The following is a 19,554-nucleotide window of genomic DNA, read 5'->3' as shown; positions in this document are numbered from 1 at the left end:
ATGAAACAATCACCTGATGTCCTTGAAACAAAACAAAAAATATTTAGTGTAGTGATATTAATGTGTTATGATTAATTTATATATGTTCACTTATCAACATACTGTATTAACATAATGTTATAAGATAGAATGTTTTTAGACCAGTGGTTCTGCAACGGTCCCTTACCCCACCCACCCACGCCACCTAATTAATAATTATGTTACATTGCTGCTGTGAAAATGTGTTGTATTTTCATCATATATTATCTAATTCGATAACAAATAACACATTTTCTGTAATGCAGCCCGCGGGGCACACCCTTGTGGCCCCTAGAACAATAACAAAAAAGGTTTTACGGCTAATGAAAGTTACAGGTATGGTGTGTGCGATATGAAGTGTGAGATTACCATAATAACAGTAATCCTTACCAGTAATTCCATCATATTCAAGGGCTTTTGGAGAGAAGTGAGACAGACTCCTTTAGACTAGAGCACTGCAGAGGGCAGGTGTGTGTGTGTGTGTGTGTGTGTGTGTGTGTGTGTGTGTGTGTGTGTGTGTGTGTGTGTGTGTGTGTGTGTGTGTGTGTGTGTGTGTGTGTGTGTGTGTGTGTGTGTGTGTGTGTGTGTGTGTGTGTCCAGCTGGTGCTCGTTAATGTCAAGGCAATTATGTTCGTGAAGTGTCAATAGGTCCACATGTATTCTAAGGTAGCATATACCTGTATGTCTATATAGACATATTATCCTGCTCATTACTGTGCACAAATGTATTATATATATAAATAAATCTTCGTATATAAATAAATCACAAAATGCATTTAGACAACGCGCAATTGTTCCGCATGGGTGTGCAGCCCCCCCCCCCCCCCCCCACACACACACATGTTGTGTTGAATACCCCTGCTTTAAGACATAAAGTATACTTTATTTGTTTCAACTATAGTTATACTATTTTATTATGATCAAGTAGCAACGGTTACTTTAAATTCCATGAACAGATTTATTATTGATAAATATAATGTTATGCTGCTGAACTGAATCCAATCCATCAAAAAATTCAACATCACTTCAGGATACTGAATTATTTTGTAGATATGCAATATGTAACCACTATAGATATGTAACTATTATTACAAAGTACAGCTCTCCCACTTTTATGTCTCATATAATGTGGGGGGGGGGGGGGGGGGGGGGGGGGGGGTATAAATCTTACCAACAAGGAGCTTGATGTCACTTATTCCTACCGAGTCTGCCTGACAGATGTATATTCCCTGATCTGAGTGCTCAACCCTGGTCAGCTTCAGTGAGATGTTACCATGAGACAACTCATCGTCAAACAGGGACGTCCGTTTGAATGATGGGTCCTCCTGATTCTTCATGCAAATCACGCATCGTCCATCTCGGAGAATGACATGGTATATGAATGATACCAGGTCATTGAGGTCAAGTCTGTACCACCCCACTGTCCTCTTCTCCATGTTGACAGGAGGTTCAATGTGACAAGGAAGGATGACGTCATCTCCCACTAAGGCCACCACAGTCTTAGATGAACCAATCACCTGATGTCCTTGGAAAAAAAGAAGTGTAGTGATATTAATGCAGGGTGGTGTCTAAATTGTGTATTACTTCATATCGTTACATTTAAAGTATGTATGTATGTAGTATGTTTGTGTGGTAATTTCACCACTGCTGTGTTTTACATAAATAATAATACATCAGGGAAAATAATAATGAAGAACAAACCAAAAGAGATAGCACATGCATCACTTTTCTACCGGGACACCCCCCCCCCCCCCTAGACTGAGTGGACACGCCCCCTCATCTAGACTGAGTGGACACGCCCCCCTCATCTAGACTGAGTAAACACGCCCCCCTCATCTAGACTGAGTGGACACGCCTCCTCATCTAGACTGAGTGGACACGCCCCTCTCATCTAGACTGAGTGGACACGCCCCCTCATCTAGACTGAGTGGACACGCCTCCTCATCTAGACTGAGTGGACACGCCCCCCTCATCTAGACTGAGTGGACACGCCTCCTCATCTAGACTGAGTGGACACGCCTCCTCATCTAGACTGAGTGGACACGCCCTCTCATCTAGACTGAGTGGACACGCCCCCTCATCTAGACTGAGTGGACACACCTCCTCATCTAGACTAAGTGGACACGCCCCCCTCATCTAGACTGAGTGGACACGCCCCCCTCATCTAGACTGAGTGGACATGCCCCCTCATCTAGACTGAGTGGACACGCTCCCCTCATCTAGACTGAGTGGACACGCCTCCTCAACTAGACTGAGTGGACACGCCCCCTCAACTAGACTGAGAGGACACCATGTTCTATAACTTAGCCATTGAGTTCTCACAGATGTGTACCCAGATATTGTAGGCTATTATTATACCACTTGTAATCCTTGTCGTCGCCGTAGGTCGCATGTACTATGAAAACCTGCATTTCCGTGTGTCACGTCACACCTCCATATACATGGTCACGCCTCATGACATCACACATCCATATATGGTTATGCCTCGTGGCATCACGCCTCTATCTCCATATATGGAGCTGACCGGTTCTGATATTCCATATGTTGATCCCCCCCACCCCGTCCTTCCTCTTCGATGTCTCCCTTTTGACTGATACCTGTCCATATTACTTCATATCGTTACATTTAAAGTATGTATGTATGTAGTATGTTTGTGTGGTAATTTCACCACTGCTGTGTTTTACATAAATAATAATACATCAGGGAAAATAATAATGAAGAACAAACCAAAAGAGATAGCACATGCATCACTTTTCTACCGGGACACGCCCCCCCCCCCCCCCCCCTAGACTGAGTGAACACGCCCCCTCATCTAGACTGAGTGGACACGCCCCCTGATCTAGACTGAGTGGACACGCATCCTCATCTAGACTGAGTGGACACGCCCCCTCATCTAGACTGAGTGGACACGCCTCCTCATCTAGACTGAGTGGACACGCCCCTCTCATCTAGACTGAGTGGACACGCCCCCTCATCTAGACTGAGTGGACACGCCTCCTCATCTAGACTGAGTGGACACGCCCCCCTCATCTAGACTGAGTGTACACGCCTCCTCATCTAGACTGAGTGGACACGCCTCCTCATCTAGACTGAGTGGACACGCCCTCTTATCTAGACTGAGTGGACACGCCCCCTCATCTAGACTGAGTGGACACACCTCCTCATCTAGACTAAGTGGACACGCCCCCCTCATCTAGACTGAGTGGACACGCCTCCTCAACTAGACTGAGTGGACACGCTCCCCTCATCTAGACTGAGTGGACACGCCTCCTCAACTAGACTGAGTGGACACGCCCCCTCAACTAGACTGAGAGGACACCAAGCCCTGGCCACTAATGTTCTATAACTTAGCCATTGAGTTCTCACAGATGTGTACCCAGATATTGTAGGCTATTATTATACCACTTGTAATCCTTGTCGTCGCCGTAGGTCGCATGTACTATGAAAACCTGCATTTCCGTGTGCCATATACATGGTCACGCCTCATGACATCACACATCCATATATGGTTATGCCTCGTGGCATCACGCCTCTATCTCCATATATGGAGCTGACCGGTTCTGATATTCCATATGTTGATCCCCCCCACCCCGTCCTTCCTCTTCGATGTCTCCCTTTTGACTGATACCTGTCCATTCAAACTCTAGACGGGCCCGCCCCAAAGTTATTAGTGCAGCCGCGCCCGGCAGCCAGCAAAAACTTCTCAACAGGCCCGAAACTTAAAACCATCAAAACCTGTACACTCAAGACACTGCCCCAGCGGCCACCCTTAGATCTCCATACTGTATATGGAGCTGAACCCTGTTAGAGCCATTTTCTATTTATGATGATTTGCATTTAATATGCTATTTATGGCCTGCTATATGAATTGTTTATTTTGTGGTCACTTCATTATTATAATTACGCTATGAATCTGATGTGCTGAATGGAGGTTTCCCCTCCCCTTTGTGAAATGATTTGTAGAGACAGACAGGTGACTCCCTGCTGGGAGAGAATGTGACACAGACAGGGAAGCTCACAGTTTGTTGACCGCGCAGGCTCTTTTTTGTTTTATTACAATACCCAGTTAAAGTTTATGTGACGGAGAAATAAACATTTTGTTTTGATGCAACTGAACCTTCTGATCTCCGAGAGTATTTGTATTAATAAGAAGAGACGCGAGTTAGACAACAACAATAGACTGCTACAACACCACCCCGACCAACAGTGGCCTTATTTCGCTTGTTAAGAAAGGCCACGATAGACCCGTTCTGACATTCCATATATGATGATCTGACCTCATCAATCACTGTGCGCTCAAGACACGCTCCCTATATGGCCAAACCTCATCAAACCCTGTACACGCAAGACACTGCCCCTGCTGCCACCCTTAGATCTCCATATATGAAGCTGACCTGTTCTGACATTCCTTATGTTGATCTGACCTCATCAAACCCTGTACACTCAAGACACGGTCCATATATGGCCAGTACAGAACACACAGATGTTGATCTGACCCCCCATGCCAAAGCGCCAGTGCTCACCCAGCGGATGCGTGCACGCGACCATTCACCCTCAGGATGTCTTACTGGTATTAAACTGTATGAGTCCCCACTTCCTAGTCTGTAACAAACTTTTATAAGTGGTATATCTGTCATGTTTAACGGTAATATCTTACCTGTTACTGTTACATCTGTGGTGTAACAGCTGGTCCAAGTTAGCAGGAAAATGTGTAAATAAATCCTCATGGTTGATTTTAAACAAACTGTGACTTAGAAGGAACTACAAGAGACCGAGTGAGACGGTATAATTTCCTGCTGCTTCAGTTCTGACTGATGAACACATGTGGTAACTACTGATGGTAGTTACCACAGTGTTTGTGCCAGGGCACACCTTTCATAGCCATATAAGATCAGAGGTGTGTGTGTGTGTGTGTGTGTGTGTGTGTGTGTGTGTGTGTGTGTGTGTGTGTGTGTGTGTGTGTGTGTGTGTGTGTGTGTGTGTGTGTGTGTTTATTGCTGCTACAATGTGGAGGAACCAGTATATCTTGTGCACCAGTTGTGCACTTGGGTTGGAATTGTAAGTGCATGCAAGACATACTACCTGATGAAAAGAGAAATGTTTTCGCACGCACGCACGCACGCACGCACGCACGCACGCACGCACGCACGCACGCACGCACGCACGCACGCACGCACGCACGCACGCACACACACACACACACACACACACACACACACACACACACACACACACACACACACACACAGCATAGTGGATCCCAAACAAGGGGTCGGGTCCCCAAATTATGTTTGGGGGTCAACAGATGATTTTTGTGCAACAATGTTTTCTCACTCAACATTAGGCTAAACAAACCAACATACAATATAACTAAGTGTAAACAGTGTATCTGCACACTTTTAAAGTTACAATTGAATGACTTTTAAATGTAAACACTTTGTCTAAAAGGATAGCACCAAAGAAAATCCTTGAGTTCTTGTTTATCCAATTCATAATCATGACATGAAAAATAACAACATTCAAATAATCACAACAAAACATATCTATCTACCAGTAGGATGCCTGAGGGCGAGAAGCGACCCTAAAGGGCAAGGTCGCGTGCACTGGCCATATATGGAGCGTGTTGAGTGTACCAGGATTGATTAGGTCAGATCAACATACTGTATATGGAATGGTCAGCTCCGTATATGGAGATCTAAGGGTGGCAGCGGGGGCAGTGTCTTGAGTGTACAGGGTTTGATGAGGGCACAGGTAGGGCCAGGACTTAATTTTCGGGCCTGTTGAGAACTCGGCCGGGCGCAGCTGCACAAATAACTTTGGGGCTCTGGACCTGATCATATCTCCATATATGGAGCTGGCCTGTTCTGACATCACAACACTTCATGGCATGCCTGACACAGAACTACTGATGGTAGTTACCACAGTGTTTGTGCCAGGGCACACCTTTCATAGCCATATAAGATCAGAGGTGTGTGTGTGTGTGTGTGTGTGTGTGTGTGTGTGTGTGTGTGTGTGTGTGTGTGTGTGTGTGTGTGTGTGTGTGTGTGTGTGTGTGTGTGTGTGTGTTTATTGCTGCTACAATGTGGAGGAACCAGTATATCTTGTGCACCAGTTGTGCACAAGATATAATAATACAGAAACCTTGAACGTTACAAAATAACACATCTGGCCTATATATGCATATATAAACTTGGGTTGGAATTGTAAGTGCATGCAAGACATACTACCTGATGAAAAGAGAAATGTTTTCGCACGCACGCACGAACTTCGCACGCACGCACGCACTTCGCACGCACGCACGCACGCACTTCGCACGCACTTCGCACGCACGCACGCACGCACGCACGCACGCACGCACGCACGCACGCACGCACGCACGCACGCACGCACGCACGCACGCACGCACGCACGCACGCACGCACGCACGCACGCACGCACGCACGCACGCACACACACACACACACACACACACACACACACACACACACACACACACACACACACACACACACACACACACACACACACACACACACACACACACACACACACACACACACACACACACACACACAGCATAGTGGATCCCAAACAAGGGGTCGGGTCCCCAAATTATGTTTGGGGGTCAACAGATGATTTTTGTGCAACAATGTTTTCTCACTCAACATTAGGCTAAACAAACCAACATACAGTATAACTAAGTGTAAACAGTGTATCTGCACACTTTTAAAGTTACAATTGAATGACTTTTAAATGTAAACACTTTGTCTAAAAGGATAGCACCAAAGAAAATCCTTGAGTTCTTGTTTATCCAATTCATAATCATGACATGAAAAATAACAACATTCAAATAATCACAACAAAACATATCTATCTACCAGTAGGATGCCTGAGGGCGAGAAGCGACCCTAAAGGGCAAGGTCGCGTGCACTGGCCATATATGGAGCGTGTTGAGTGTACCAGGATTGATGAGGTCAGATCAACATACTGTATATGGAATGGTCAGCTCCGTATATGGAGATCTAAGGGTGGCAGCGGGGGCAGTGTCTTGAGTGTACAGGGTTTGATGAGGGCACAGGTAGGGCCAGGACTTAATTTTCGGGCCTGTTGAGAACTCGGCCGGGCGCAGCTGCACAAATAACTTTGGGGCTCTGGACCTGATCATATCGCCATATATGGAGCTGGCCTGTTCTGACATCATAACACTTCATGGCATGCCTGACACAGAACTCCGTAATAAAGGGACACAGAGAGACAGATACAGAAATCTCCATATATGGGCAAAAAAAGGACACAGACAGATGGGTGGAATGGCTACTCAGGTACAATGGGTATTGCATAGCCGGGTGGGGCATGGATCTCCAACTTCCATCGTTACCGACTCGGTGCTCTACAGCACCGGTCTATAAGAAAAAACAAAACATGTACAGGTGGAAAAAACGGGGGGTGGGGGGGTTATAAAAGGGTGTGGGGTGGTCACTTATCTAAGGGAGGAGCACTAATTTCCTCTCCCTTTGGCCTGCTGAAAGGTGGATTTCATCAGGCCTGTTTTAAAGGAAGCCAGTGATTTGCATTTTTTGAGGGAAGGGGCCAGGGTATTCCACACTTGGGTGGCAGACTGGCAGTTCTGTAAAAGGAGAATTTACCCATGTTTGTTTTAAAAGTGGGTCGTACCATGTTGTAATCGATCCCTCTAGTATTGAGGCTGTGGGTGCTGTTTGCTCATTTTTGAGGGGCGCTAGCCCCTCCTACATCTTTTGTCCCCACACGTCTCAAGATTTGACAATGAAAGTGGAATTCAGGTCAAATGTCTGCTAAATCTTGTCCCCACACGTCTGAAGATGTGCCATTGACAATGAATAGCGAATGAAAATTCCGCTAAATATGACGTAAATTTAACATCAAAACATTAAACGCACGCCATTGACATTGAAGGGACAATTTACATCATATATAGACGAGCAAATCAGCTAACCAATCACAGGCAACAGGCATTCTGATTGGCCAGTATGAGATGATGATGTACGATGATAAGAGTGCCCCTCATTTCACTGTTTAATTTCAATTGCTTAACTCTGTCTTCTACCCAGATCCAATCCAGGTATAGTCACGGATAGAATCCTGGCACTAGCAACTCGGCATATGCGCAAACTGGCTCATATGCTGAGCGAGCCAGCCACAAAAGGTGGAAGTATAAAGTAATGAAAATGGATATACTCAAGCTTTTACCAAAATAGCAGATCACATTGTATAGATCAGCGTTTATGGGCGGGGGTCTGTCCCCGTGTTTGTCCCTGTGTCTGTACAGTATGTCCGAGCACGAAAAGCTGCAACACGGTAACTCTGTCATTCGCCCCCCCTTGCATGGTTTCCGCCGCCATCGGTGTATGAATGTGTGTGTGAATGGGTGAATGTAATGCACAATCTAAAGCGCCTTGGATAAAGGCGGTATATAAATGCACCATTTACCATTTGACGACGGAGTACGCCAACTTGCAATGGTCCTGGTCTACAAGATTGCTACACCACCAAGATACCCATGTACCTGTCAAAATACTTCCTTAAAAAGAAAAAAAAGTGTTTTTCTCCTCTGGTGAAAAGCTGGAGTTTGCGCGATGGCAGGCTCTCAGTCAAATCTGGTCACATATGATGATTTCTTGTTTTTCATAGAAGTGTATATTTGTATGTCTTTAAATGTCCTGATTAATTTAAAATGAAGGACCCTGATGTAAACAAGTCTTGGGCTGCGTTCAAATTCATTCCCTATGCCCCATATAGTGCACTACTTTGGGGTTCCGCCATTTTGTTATAGTGTCCGAATATGTAGTGAGCATTTTTGCACCCTAATGTAGTGGACTGAAGTATCCCACAATGCACCGGGAATTGTAGGGACCATCCGATGGTCACTACAAAAACACAGCGAAGCAAATCTGCTTCACTGTGTTAATAATGCATAATGCATTGCGCAAGCTCGCCCTTGAGCGCACATGCACGCGTTTGCGCGCACGTGCGCTGCTTCTGCATGCATGCGCTCATTGCGCTCCAACTCAGAAGAGGCAGAAGTTGAACCAGCGAAAGAAATCAACACAAATGTACTTTTAAAACTTTCGTTTCCCCTCTCTTTTCTTCCCTGGCGGATCTCGAAGCTACAGATCTCGAGACAAATGATCTGTGCATTTATTTGCAATTGTTTTATTTTATTTATTTATAATAAAACAATTCATTTGCAATAGTATTACTAATCTGAACCCCTTTCTGACAGCTGCCCTGCTGGCCTATTTGACTCCTATGCTGCTACGCCGCCTTTCAAACCATCGTTCATCGGTTCACGGTTTCGCTCCCTGCTGCCGACACTATTTTTACAACCGCAGACTTTTTTAATAGTTTTTGGATTAAGGTTGGTGAGGTTGTCATTTATGTGCTAAAGTCAAATATATATTTTGTACATCACTCATTCTTGAGATAAGGGACAAAACCTTTTTCAAATCAGATTTTTTTTTTTTAAGAAACCATTAAAATGAAATGGATGTATTTGTAGACACAGGTCTCAACTACCAATCTTGAGAAGGAACAGGTTTTTCGCATAACATTTATTTCTAAAATGGGACATTTATGCACTTTATAACTGATTTATGTCAACTCCGTCAGACACACTAAAATCCCTTTTATTTTAATTTGATAATTTCAACAATACTATAAAGTCCTCAGTTATCTTATAATGGCTTTTAGTAGTCAAGTTAAGTAATACAATTCATTTAATATTGTTTTATTCCAATATCACACTATTATGAAATATCCCATTTCTCAAATCCTTCATTTTCAACCTTTACTTTCAATATTATAACATAAAAACCATGTTAAAAACAATAAAAAGCATCATTAAGTAGTATTTCAGTTGGTGTTTCAATACATAAGCACAAAATATTTGACATCGAATCATCTATTTATTTGGAAATTAACAAAAACATCATGTGACCAACGTCTGACGGAGTTGACGGACATCTGACAGAGTTGACAAGTTGAACTGATTTAGGTTCTAGACCACCTAGGATCTTGATTCTGGTAACTAATCCCACATTTTCAAGGATGAGGAATACAGTGGTACTATTTAGATTTGCCCTGTGACCATGGCAGCCATCTTTCAAAATGGCCGCCACCTGCTGTTACTTTACAATAACTCAAGTTCTAGCTAGGATCTTGATTCTGGTAACTAATCCCACATTTTCAAGGATGTGGGATACATTGGTACTATTTAGATTTGTCCTGTGACCATGGTAGACATTTTTCAAAATGGCCGCCAACTTTCTGTTATTTCCCAATAACTCAAGTTCTACACCACCTAGGATCTTGATTCTGGTGACTAATACTACATTGTCAACGATGAGGAATACAGTAGTACTATTTAGATTTATCCTGTGCCAATGGCAGCCCTTTTCAAAAATGGCGGACCTGCTATTATTTTACCAATTAGTCAGGGAATAATATCAGAATGTCAAATCTGGGAATACACCCAAGAATTTTCTTGTTTGTAAAGGTGTCTACTAACATATCCCACATTGGCTTCTATTGAACCACCCTAGGGGAATTTTTGACAGCTGCTGAAAGTTGGGTACCATCAACAACCAATATAAGGCTAAATGTTCTAAATTTCATTATTTAGAACATGAAACATGAATTTAGCTTTAAGTAGCATGTGGCATGTCAAACGAGGGGGTTTTCGTGATTCTGAATCCATTCCAAGCATTAGTTTTGCACGAAAAACACTCCTTGGGCTAAAAACGGCCATAGCCATCATCACAGATGTGATGAAGTCAGCACATTTGGGCACATTTGGGCAAGTGGCTATGGCCAAACTAGGGGGTCTATGGCCAAACTAGGGGTCAAACTCCTTGGGCTAAATTCGGCCAAATCCACTTGTCCAAATGTGCCCAAATGTGCTGACCTAATCACATTTGTGATGACGGCTATGGCCGTTTTCAGCCCAATGAGTGTTTTTCGTGCATAGCTAATGCTTGGAATGCATTCAGAATCATGAAAACCCCCTAGTTTGACATGTCACATGCTATAAGCATAATGAACATTTTGCCTTATATTGGTTGTTGATGGTACACCAACTTTCAGCAGCTGTCAAAAGTTCCCCTAGGGTGGTTGAATATAAAGCAATGTGGGATATGTTAGTAGACACCCTTCCAAACACATTGGTGAAGAAAATTCTTGGTAAGGAATTTATTACCAGATTTTATTAATATCCCCATACTAAATAACTCATGTTCTAGACCACCTATAGACCCGACTTCACCAACAGAGACCCGGGTGACACCTAAACAACAAGTTTGGACAGCCCCACCAATTAGTGTTACGGAAAATAGCAAGTGTCTTGGAGGCAGCCAACATCTGTCGAGGCGATGGGGTGGCCTTTGAGAAGTTTGCGCTTCAAGTACAGTCGCTGGTAGGCATGCTAACAACCCTAGGCCCAGAGGGAGACACAGAACTTAGATGAGGCTCACAAGTTGCACGACTCCTCAACAAGCTGCCACCAGAGATAAGAGTTGAATTCCGCCGCACAATGCTCTGCGGCCCAGGAGCAACCAACCGGAGTTCTCGGAGTGGTTGAAGCACGAGTCCTAGCCATATAGCCTGTGCAAAGGCAAACACCTTGAAGTCCTGCTTGAGGTGAACAGTGAGCGAAAGACTCTGCCTCAACGGAAAACCTGAAGATCTGCCTTCAGAACTATCAGGCAGGATGTGCAGACACTGAAGGCATCAGTGTCGTTCTCTGTGTCCACAGCATGTCAACCAAAGCAATGTTACCAAATCAAAGGAGCCTTCACCTCAAGTCACCTGGGGCTGGGTGAGCAATCGTATCCTGTATCTAGCCTCACAACTAAATACAGACACTTGGCCAGACTGCCGCTACAACGGTTTGAAAGGGTCAAACCCCTCATCCTGATTGGGGAAGACCACCCCACCTAATCACACCAACCGAACAATTGAGGTTGGGGCCTCCAGGTGGGCCAGCAGCCATCTGCACAAGACTGGGCTGGACCCTGCAGGAAAGCAATCTCCAGCCAAGACAATGTAAGAGCCCCAGAACACAGAGCTCATGAGGACGGAGAAACCCTGGCAGGAGGCCACCAAGATACAACGCCCAAGAGACCCCAGAGTGTGCCACCGCTCGCAGTAAGGAGATCAACTGCTGCAGCAACGTTGTCATGAAAGGCAAGTCTCTACCAAAAAAACCCTGAACCTAATCGGGGTGTCAAGAGACCAAAGTTTCTCCCCCACAGTTCCCTGCAGTGGCCAGTGAAGTCAAACTGTGCGTCTGTGCCTGAAAGGGACAAGTCAAAGGCCATAAAGCCCACCTCCTGTAAGATCCTTGGTGGTCTAAAACTTGAGTTATTGGTAAAATAACAGCAGGTTGGTGGCCATTTTGAAAAACAATGGCTGCCATGGTCACAGGACAAATCTAAATAGTGCCACTGTATTGCTCATCTTTTAAAATGTATGATTACATTGATTAGTCACCAGAATCAAGATCCTAGGTGGTCTATAACTTGAATTATTGGTAAAATAACAGCAGGTTGGTGGCCATTTTGAAAAACAATGGCTGGCATGGTCACAGGACCAATCTAAATAGTACCACTGTATTCCTCATCTTTTAAAATGTATGATTAGTCACCAGAATCAAGATCCTAGGTGGTCTAAAACTTGAGTTATTGTAAAATAACAGCAGGTGGCGGCCATTTTGAAAAATGGCTGCCATGGTCATAGGGGAAATCTAAATTGTACCACTGTATCCCTCATCCTTGAAAATGTAATATTAGTCACCAGAATCAAGATCCTAGGTGGTGTAGAACTTGAGTTATTGTAAAATAACATCAGGTGGCGGCCATTTTGGAAGATGGCTGCCATAGTCACCACGAGACAAATCTGTGATGGCCCTATAGCCAAAAATGTTCCTTAACTCTTTGAGAGTTTCAAGGATTTCTATATAGTTTTTAGACTTCTCTATGGCAGAATGGCGTTTTTGAATGATTTATTGAAAATTCTCTGCTGTGAATGTGTGACAACGAAAGACCTTCAGAGAAAGCTTGGCTTGTCTGCTTCCAGGAAAAAAATGAACTGAGTTGATAAAATGTTTAGTTTGTGTGTTGGAAGCCATTTAAAAGAGCCTGCATTTACACTGGGTAGTGTTTCTAGGACAACAAAAAAAGTTATGCCCGGTTGAAGTTTTATTTTCTAAATAACTTTTTTTCTGCTGGGCGTACATAGCCATGCAATATCTCATTTTAAAGGGTGAGTTGTCTAGTTCAATTAAAATAAAATAAAAAGTTTCTCACATGTACCACTGTAGATATTTTGCCATCTATAAATAGCATGGTCAGTCATGATCAATCTGACCTATCCAGCTAAAAGTCCCCCTAGCTCTGAAATGGAACATCATATAAACTCAATTCTTTTTTGGGGTAAAATTAGACATTCTAACGCACATTTTGATATATACCATGTTTACATAGTCTTACCAGTACCTTGTCTATTCATGCATGTATCTCAAAAACCTGTTGTGAAGAAACAGTTTTGATAAAAAACACATCCAAGGACATTGTTTTTGATATGACTTTGTGCCCATGATATGTATCAAAATATAGACTTGAATGTATACTGTATTATAACAAAAAAATTGGGTTCTTACCATCTACCGTTACAGAGTAAATCACAGTTGAAACTCGCTTAGTCAAACCATAAACCTCAGAATAGTGAACAAAATAGCCATGACAGGTCTAACTCATTGTAAAAGCTTGTCTTTTATTTTTTATGACTAACATAATACAATTATAATAAATATTACAGAAAATAAATAGGCCTACATACAAAACAGTTGTCCCCAAACTCCCCAGTGTCCCCAAACCACTGCATTCCAGTTGTTCTTGACGGTGTGTGTGTGTGTGTGTGTAGGCTAAATTTAAAAAAAAACAACAACTGAAATGAATGAATGCATCCGGTTCAGTGTCGGAGAACTCCATCGTAGTCTTGACTCTTCGTCTTCATCATCATCATCATCCTCCTCCTCCTCCTCATCTGATGCCAGTTCTAAATATATAAAAATAAACATTTAGCTGTAGTCAGCCCGGCCAATAGCCAGTTGGGGGGGGGGGGGGGGGGGGGACGTAGGCTATCTGACATCATCGTCATCATCATCATCACACGGAGACACACTAAACAATGTACAATCATGATTGTGTACAATATACAATGAATGCAATTATCATGCAAGCTCAGACGTCAATGAAACGTCATACAGATCTTATATAATACGCTACTGTTAGCTTCACTCCCCGTCCCCCCTCCGATCCTTGTAGCAAGGTCATCATAACCAACCACGCGTTGCTTCAGTAAACGATGCATGTTTGTTCTCCGTCTTTGTAGACAGTAAATAAAAAGGAGCGAACATTACTCTAAAGATCAGATCGCCTATAAGGCACGCTACAATATAAAATACTTGTACTGCCATGCGTGCATGCCTGCTACGATACATTTGTACTGCACCAACCAACCGATCGACACCAACCCCCCCTCCAACCATTAGCCAGCACCAATGCACCGACCAACACCATTAGCCAGCACCTTTGGTGCTGGCTAATGGCTGGGGGCCATCGTGGTGAGTCATTCTGGCGTCATGATCTGACTAGTAGTAGTAATTATCCAAGCATCTATTTGTAGCGATCATCTTATGATTTCTGATCACTATAGAAGGGCATTTTCTACAATAAGATTACCTCAAAACATTCCGGGTTGATCGTCTTCTTCAATGGTTTCCCGGTATAGCTCATCGGACGACGATGGGGAGACAATGAAAAAAGGAGGGAGGGAGCAGCGAGTCTCGCTGTAAGCACTGGACCAGGGCTACTCCGCCTGGAGAAGGCGACTGGGACGCGTATGGATCAATACTACTACCACAAAACTCGCTCAAATAAATAGTACTGCTTTAAACTTTTTCTGCTAGAAAATCGCTCGGGCGAGACGGCAAAACAGGCAAAGCAATGAAAACTATGAAGACTCCCTCTGCCCCCACTGTTTACAGGGGGTGGGACCAGCTTCCAATGGCAACACGTACACGTGTGTCACGTGACACGGGTTTTCTGGGTAATGTAGTTGGAATATAAGCTCAGGAATTTAAACAGCGCTTCGGAGCATATTAATATGTTTAGATTCATCAAAAACTGTGAAGACGCCAATTGGCGTCATTGATCATTTACGGAATTCTGATGAAGACGCCAATTGGCGTCTTTCACCTTCTAAGGGTTAAGGCATGCTCTAACTGTCTGCCAAATTAGAATACTTCCCATTATTCAAAAACTATAATTTTATTGTTTTGGGAACACTTTTGTCAACTCCGTCAGATACATGTCAACTCCGTCAGACACAAAACCTGATGGAGTTGACGTCTGACGGAGTTGACAAAAGGGCATTTGTTTTCATCTTAACCCTCTGTAGTACAATTTATCCATTTAGTTTTTTCTTCAGTTGTTAGCTAAACCTAAACCTAAACTAAAATACTAAACATTATTTTGGAATTCTTAACAAAGATCATAATAATGTCCTGACGGAGTTGACATGTAAAAGCTGTGACCACATTGATATCAACATTGTTTGTTTAAAATATCAAACAATTGAATGCTTGTCAGACCAGGTGCTCCACTGTTGCAACAAATATAAACAGGACTTGGAAAAGGAGTCTTCAGGCTAAATCTGTCGACAATATTTTCTGATTAATTTAAGACTTTTAAAAAACCTGACGGAGTTGACGGAGACGTGGGACACACATTTGATATGAGATATTTAATTTAAAATATAAATTAAAATTAACTGTGTATATTGTTTGCTATGTTTTTGACAATCTACTTTCATTTAGTATGTATATTTATGTGATTGTGACAGTATTAGACACTTTTTTGGCAGTTTGAAATTGTGACAACTTGCTGGGGACAGGCTAAATACAGGCCTTTTTGGGTACAGTGCCTGCTTTTAACTAATTTAGATGGCATATGAAAACATATATAATGAAATTAATGGCATAAGAATACACAACTGTATTACATTTATTGGACTGCTGTTTCTGTTAACGTCCGTATTGTGAGCAGAGCTTGTAGATCGGCTACTTTTGGTAATTCTTTACCAAAAGTACCCGATCTACAAGCTCACAACATGGACGTCGCGTTGCTTATAGATCGGCTATTTTTGCCGTATCCCCCCCCCCCAGGATTAGCGGGGTTCATAATCATGCTGCTGATATTTTCATATTGTCAAGGTGGTGCACTGTTTTCATATTGCTGGATAATGGATATAATATTAATTTATTGATAATAATCATAGGCCTATGTTATTTTAAAATAATAACCTTTTTATCATCATTTCAGCAGCAGCGTTTTGACTGGTGTCAGTTGATTCTTCATATCCAAATGAGTGAAACGGCGGGATGATTTGTTTATTTTTCATACAGTTCTTTATGAGGCGATCTGAAAAAACCCTATGGGGAATACAATGCAAATAAAAAGTACATGAACCCGCGGACCTATAGCGCCCTCTACCGATATTGACGTCAGAGTCGGTGCTCCCCATACAGGGAGTATTGTCCGAATTCATCACTATTTGAGTCCACTGAGTCTGGGTCCCCGTATGGGGAGTAGGGAGTAGGGAACAACCCTAGCAATTCGAACGCAGCCTTGGTGCTTTTCCTGGTTTCATCCTCGTAGAGCTTTTGTATTGACTTGTGATTTCATTTGAAATGTATACCCATTCTACACACTGAATAAAGTATAGAGACAAGAAGTACTGTCTGTTTTTTGTGATGACATGAATGGCCCTTTGCCACCCCACCTAGGGTATGGGCGCTGATGACGCGGAGGAGAGATCACGCCCCCAGCATCCACAGAGTCCCTGGTGGTAAATGAATGCTTCAAGTTTGCATGATTCAAGTTAAAGTTATTAACTGTCTGGTTATGTGCTGTTCTTGTTACCCATGCTATTGCTCTCTGATTTTTGCTTGGCATGCTGCTTCGATCCCAGGGAATATCTTCCAAATCTTCCAAAGTTTAACTGTATACCATTTGTTGCAATAAATGGTGAATCTACTTTGGCGTGAGTGTTTCCTGTCTAAATGCCTTCACAGTGACCACTGATCATTGGAACAAACAGCTGCTTGACACAGGGGATTTCCAGAGTCTGTCTGGGTTGAGGTTGCTGAGGCAATCATCAAGTTTCCTAATAACAGGCATTGGCTTCCTTGATTGGCCAACCCAGCCATCGGCTCGTGGATTGGTCAAGGGCCATGTGACATTTGTGCCACCGTTCCAATATAAGTTGTAGTACGTGCAACACAATAACATTCTTGTAAGGTGCGACATTTGAAGAATTGAGTTTTAACCACCGTGGTGCGGGTGTTTAAAATGATCCGCTGGTCCTTGCATCTGAAAGGGCCAAAGAGAACACGTCATGCTGCTGTGACAGTCGGGCACAAGGTTTACTCGTTTGGAGGCTACGGCGATGGTGAAAGCGTCATTTGCGACATGGGTCAGATCGGGGTGCACGTCTTCAACACTGTGTCTTTGCGCTGGATGAAGTTGCCCCCGGTTACAACTGGAAGAGAGCATCCCCTTGAGGTTCCGTCCCGGCGCTGGGGTCACACAGCTGTGCTGATAGATGATATAATCTACATCTGGGGGGGTGAGTACTGCAATGTGCTTTATGCATTCGACGTCAACACCCATAAATGGTTCAAGCCAAAGATTTCCGGGACTGTTCCAGGGGCGAGGTGGGGCCACTCGGCCTGTGTCTTGGCGAAGGTCATGTATATCTTGGGAGGATTCAATGAGCTGACTGGATGCACTAATGATATTTATAAGCTGGACACCACCACCATGGTCTGGTCTTTAATTAATACCACAGGCACGCCACAGGCTTTAGCATGTCATTCTGCCACCATCATTGGGACAAAGATGTTTGTATTTGCGTGCCAAGGGGACCAGCCGGGACCAGACTACAATAGCATCCGAGTGTTTGACACAGAGACCAACTGCTGGCTGAGTACGCCTTCTGCACAGCTTCTTCCGGAAGGACGCTGGTGTCATTCAGCCTTTGCCTACAATGGAGAACTTTACATTTTTGGTGGGCACAACTTTCTTCTGGACCGTTTCTTCAATGATCTGTGGAAATTAAATCCAAAGACCTTCTCGTGGAAGAAGGTTGAGCCCAAGGGGAAAGGCCCTTGTCCATTGATGTCTAGGATGTGCTGTTGCATGATGGGCGATCGTATCATCATCTTTGGAGGATATAGATTCACCATTCCAACTGTGCCAGCTTTGCGTGATGTTGGAAATCTTAATGAAGATGATACAGAGCTGTCTGACCTGTACATCTTAGACTTTAGTCCTAGTCTGAAAACGCTATGCAAGCTAGCAGTTATTCAACACAGTCTGGAGAAGTCAGGACTCCCACACGACATCACGTGGGAACTGGAAGCTATGACTACTAACAGCAACAGCAAACGTGATGAAAAGAAAAAAGATGACAGCAGCAGAGAACAAGTTCCATGCAATGGAATAGAGGTTATAGAAAGTAGAGCTCAGGAATGTGCTCATGCAGCAATACCCATACAGAACTAAGTAGCATCTACAGGATAAACTCTACTATGAATGAACTGTGCCAGGGGAGACATGGCTATAAAGATCTCAGAATAGAAACTTCGACACCCAGTTAAACTCCGTCAGGAATGAATGTGGAAACAAAGACATGCTTTGGGCACAGAAACAGACACTTATGGAAGAGGACTTCAGGAGGGATAACTGGGAGTGGGAGACGAAAATGACCGCAAAGATGGAGACCTTTGTGTTTTTTGTCATGTTTTTTTTTATTCACTCTATGAATAAATTACTCCGTTTATTTAAGGCAATATTAAAGCCAACGTCTCTCTGACACTGACATAAGTGTGACTGCATGCTGCCCAACATACTATAGAGATTGCATATAGTGGGAGTAATATTTTACACAATCTTCACCTGACCCCTAATAGATATCCCATAGACAGATCATCATGACCGTGCTCGTATGTAATAAGTATATAAGCAATATAAGATATCAGTCCTATTGTAGCAAGGAACTCTCCCAACCCAAGAAGAAAGTAGGCACTGTCAAACTAGAAATGCACCTTGTACACTGCCAACTTGCACCTTGTACACAAGTAGGCCATACATGGTAATGACCAAGGAGCACCACTATACCTATCTTCCTACAAAAGACGAGAAAATGAAGTACCAATATATTAGAAACTAGAACTGCACTCTGTCTACTTTCTTGTTGCACCCAAGTAGTGCGCAAGCAGAGTGTGCAAGTACTGTCGACCGCTACAAACTTTCAAATCTCAGCCTCTCTGTGAAAGAACGTTTGCAATATTTAATTATTAGGTTTAGCTATTTCCTACGTACCTAGTGTTTGGAGGTAAAAAAGTAATATTTTGAAGTATTGTAAAAGCCTCTAAAT

The 19,554-nt window shown here is 43.4% G+C and overlaps 1 protein-coding gene across 1 annotated transcript; it reads left to right on the top strand.

Annotated features, from left to right (window-relative positions):
* Positions 1 to 17,465: 17,465 nt before the first annotated feature.
* LOC306921212 (kelch domain-containing protein 3-like) lies at positions 17,466 to 18,680 on the top strand (the record flags this gene model as incomplete). Its single annotated transcript, XM_079498323.1, has 1 exon — positions 17,466 to 18,680. One exon carries the CDS (start codon positions 17,466 to 17,468, stop codon positions 18,678 to 18,680), a length of 1,215 nt encoding a protein of 404 aa, XP_079354449.1.
* Between the last annotated feature and the right edge of the window lie 874 nt (positions 18,681 to 19,554).

This window comes from Electrona antarctica, assembly GCF_951216825.1.
Source record: "Electrona antarctica genome assembly, chromosome: 4".
NCBI classification, from domain to species: Eukaryota; Metazoa; Chordata; class Actinopteri; order Myctophiformes; family Myctophidae; genus Electrona; species Electrona antarctica.
The sequence above is the reverse complement of the archived record's forward strand: the minus strand, read 5'-3'. Positions and strand labels throughout refer to the sequence as shown.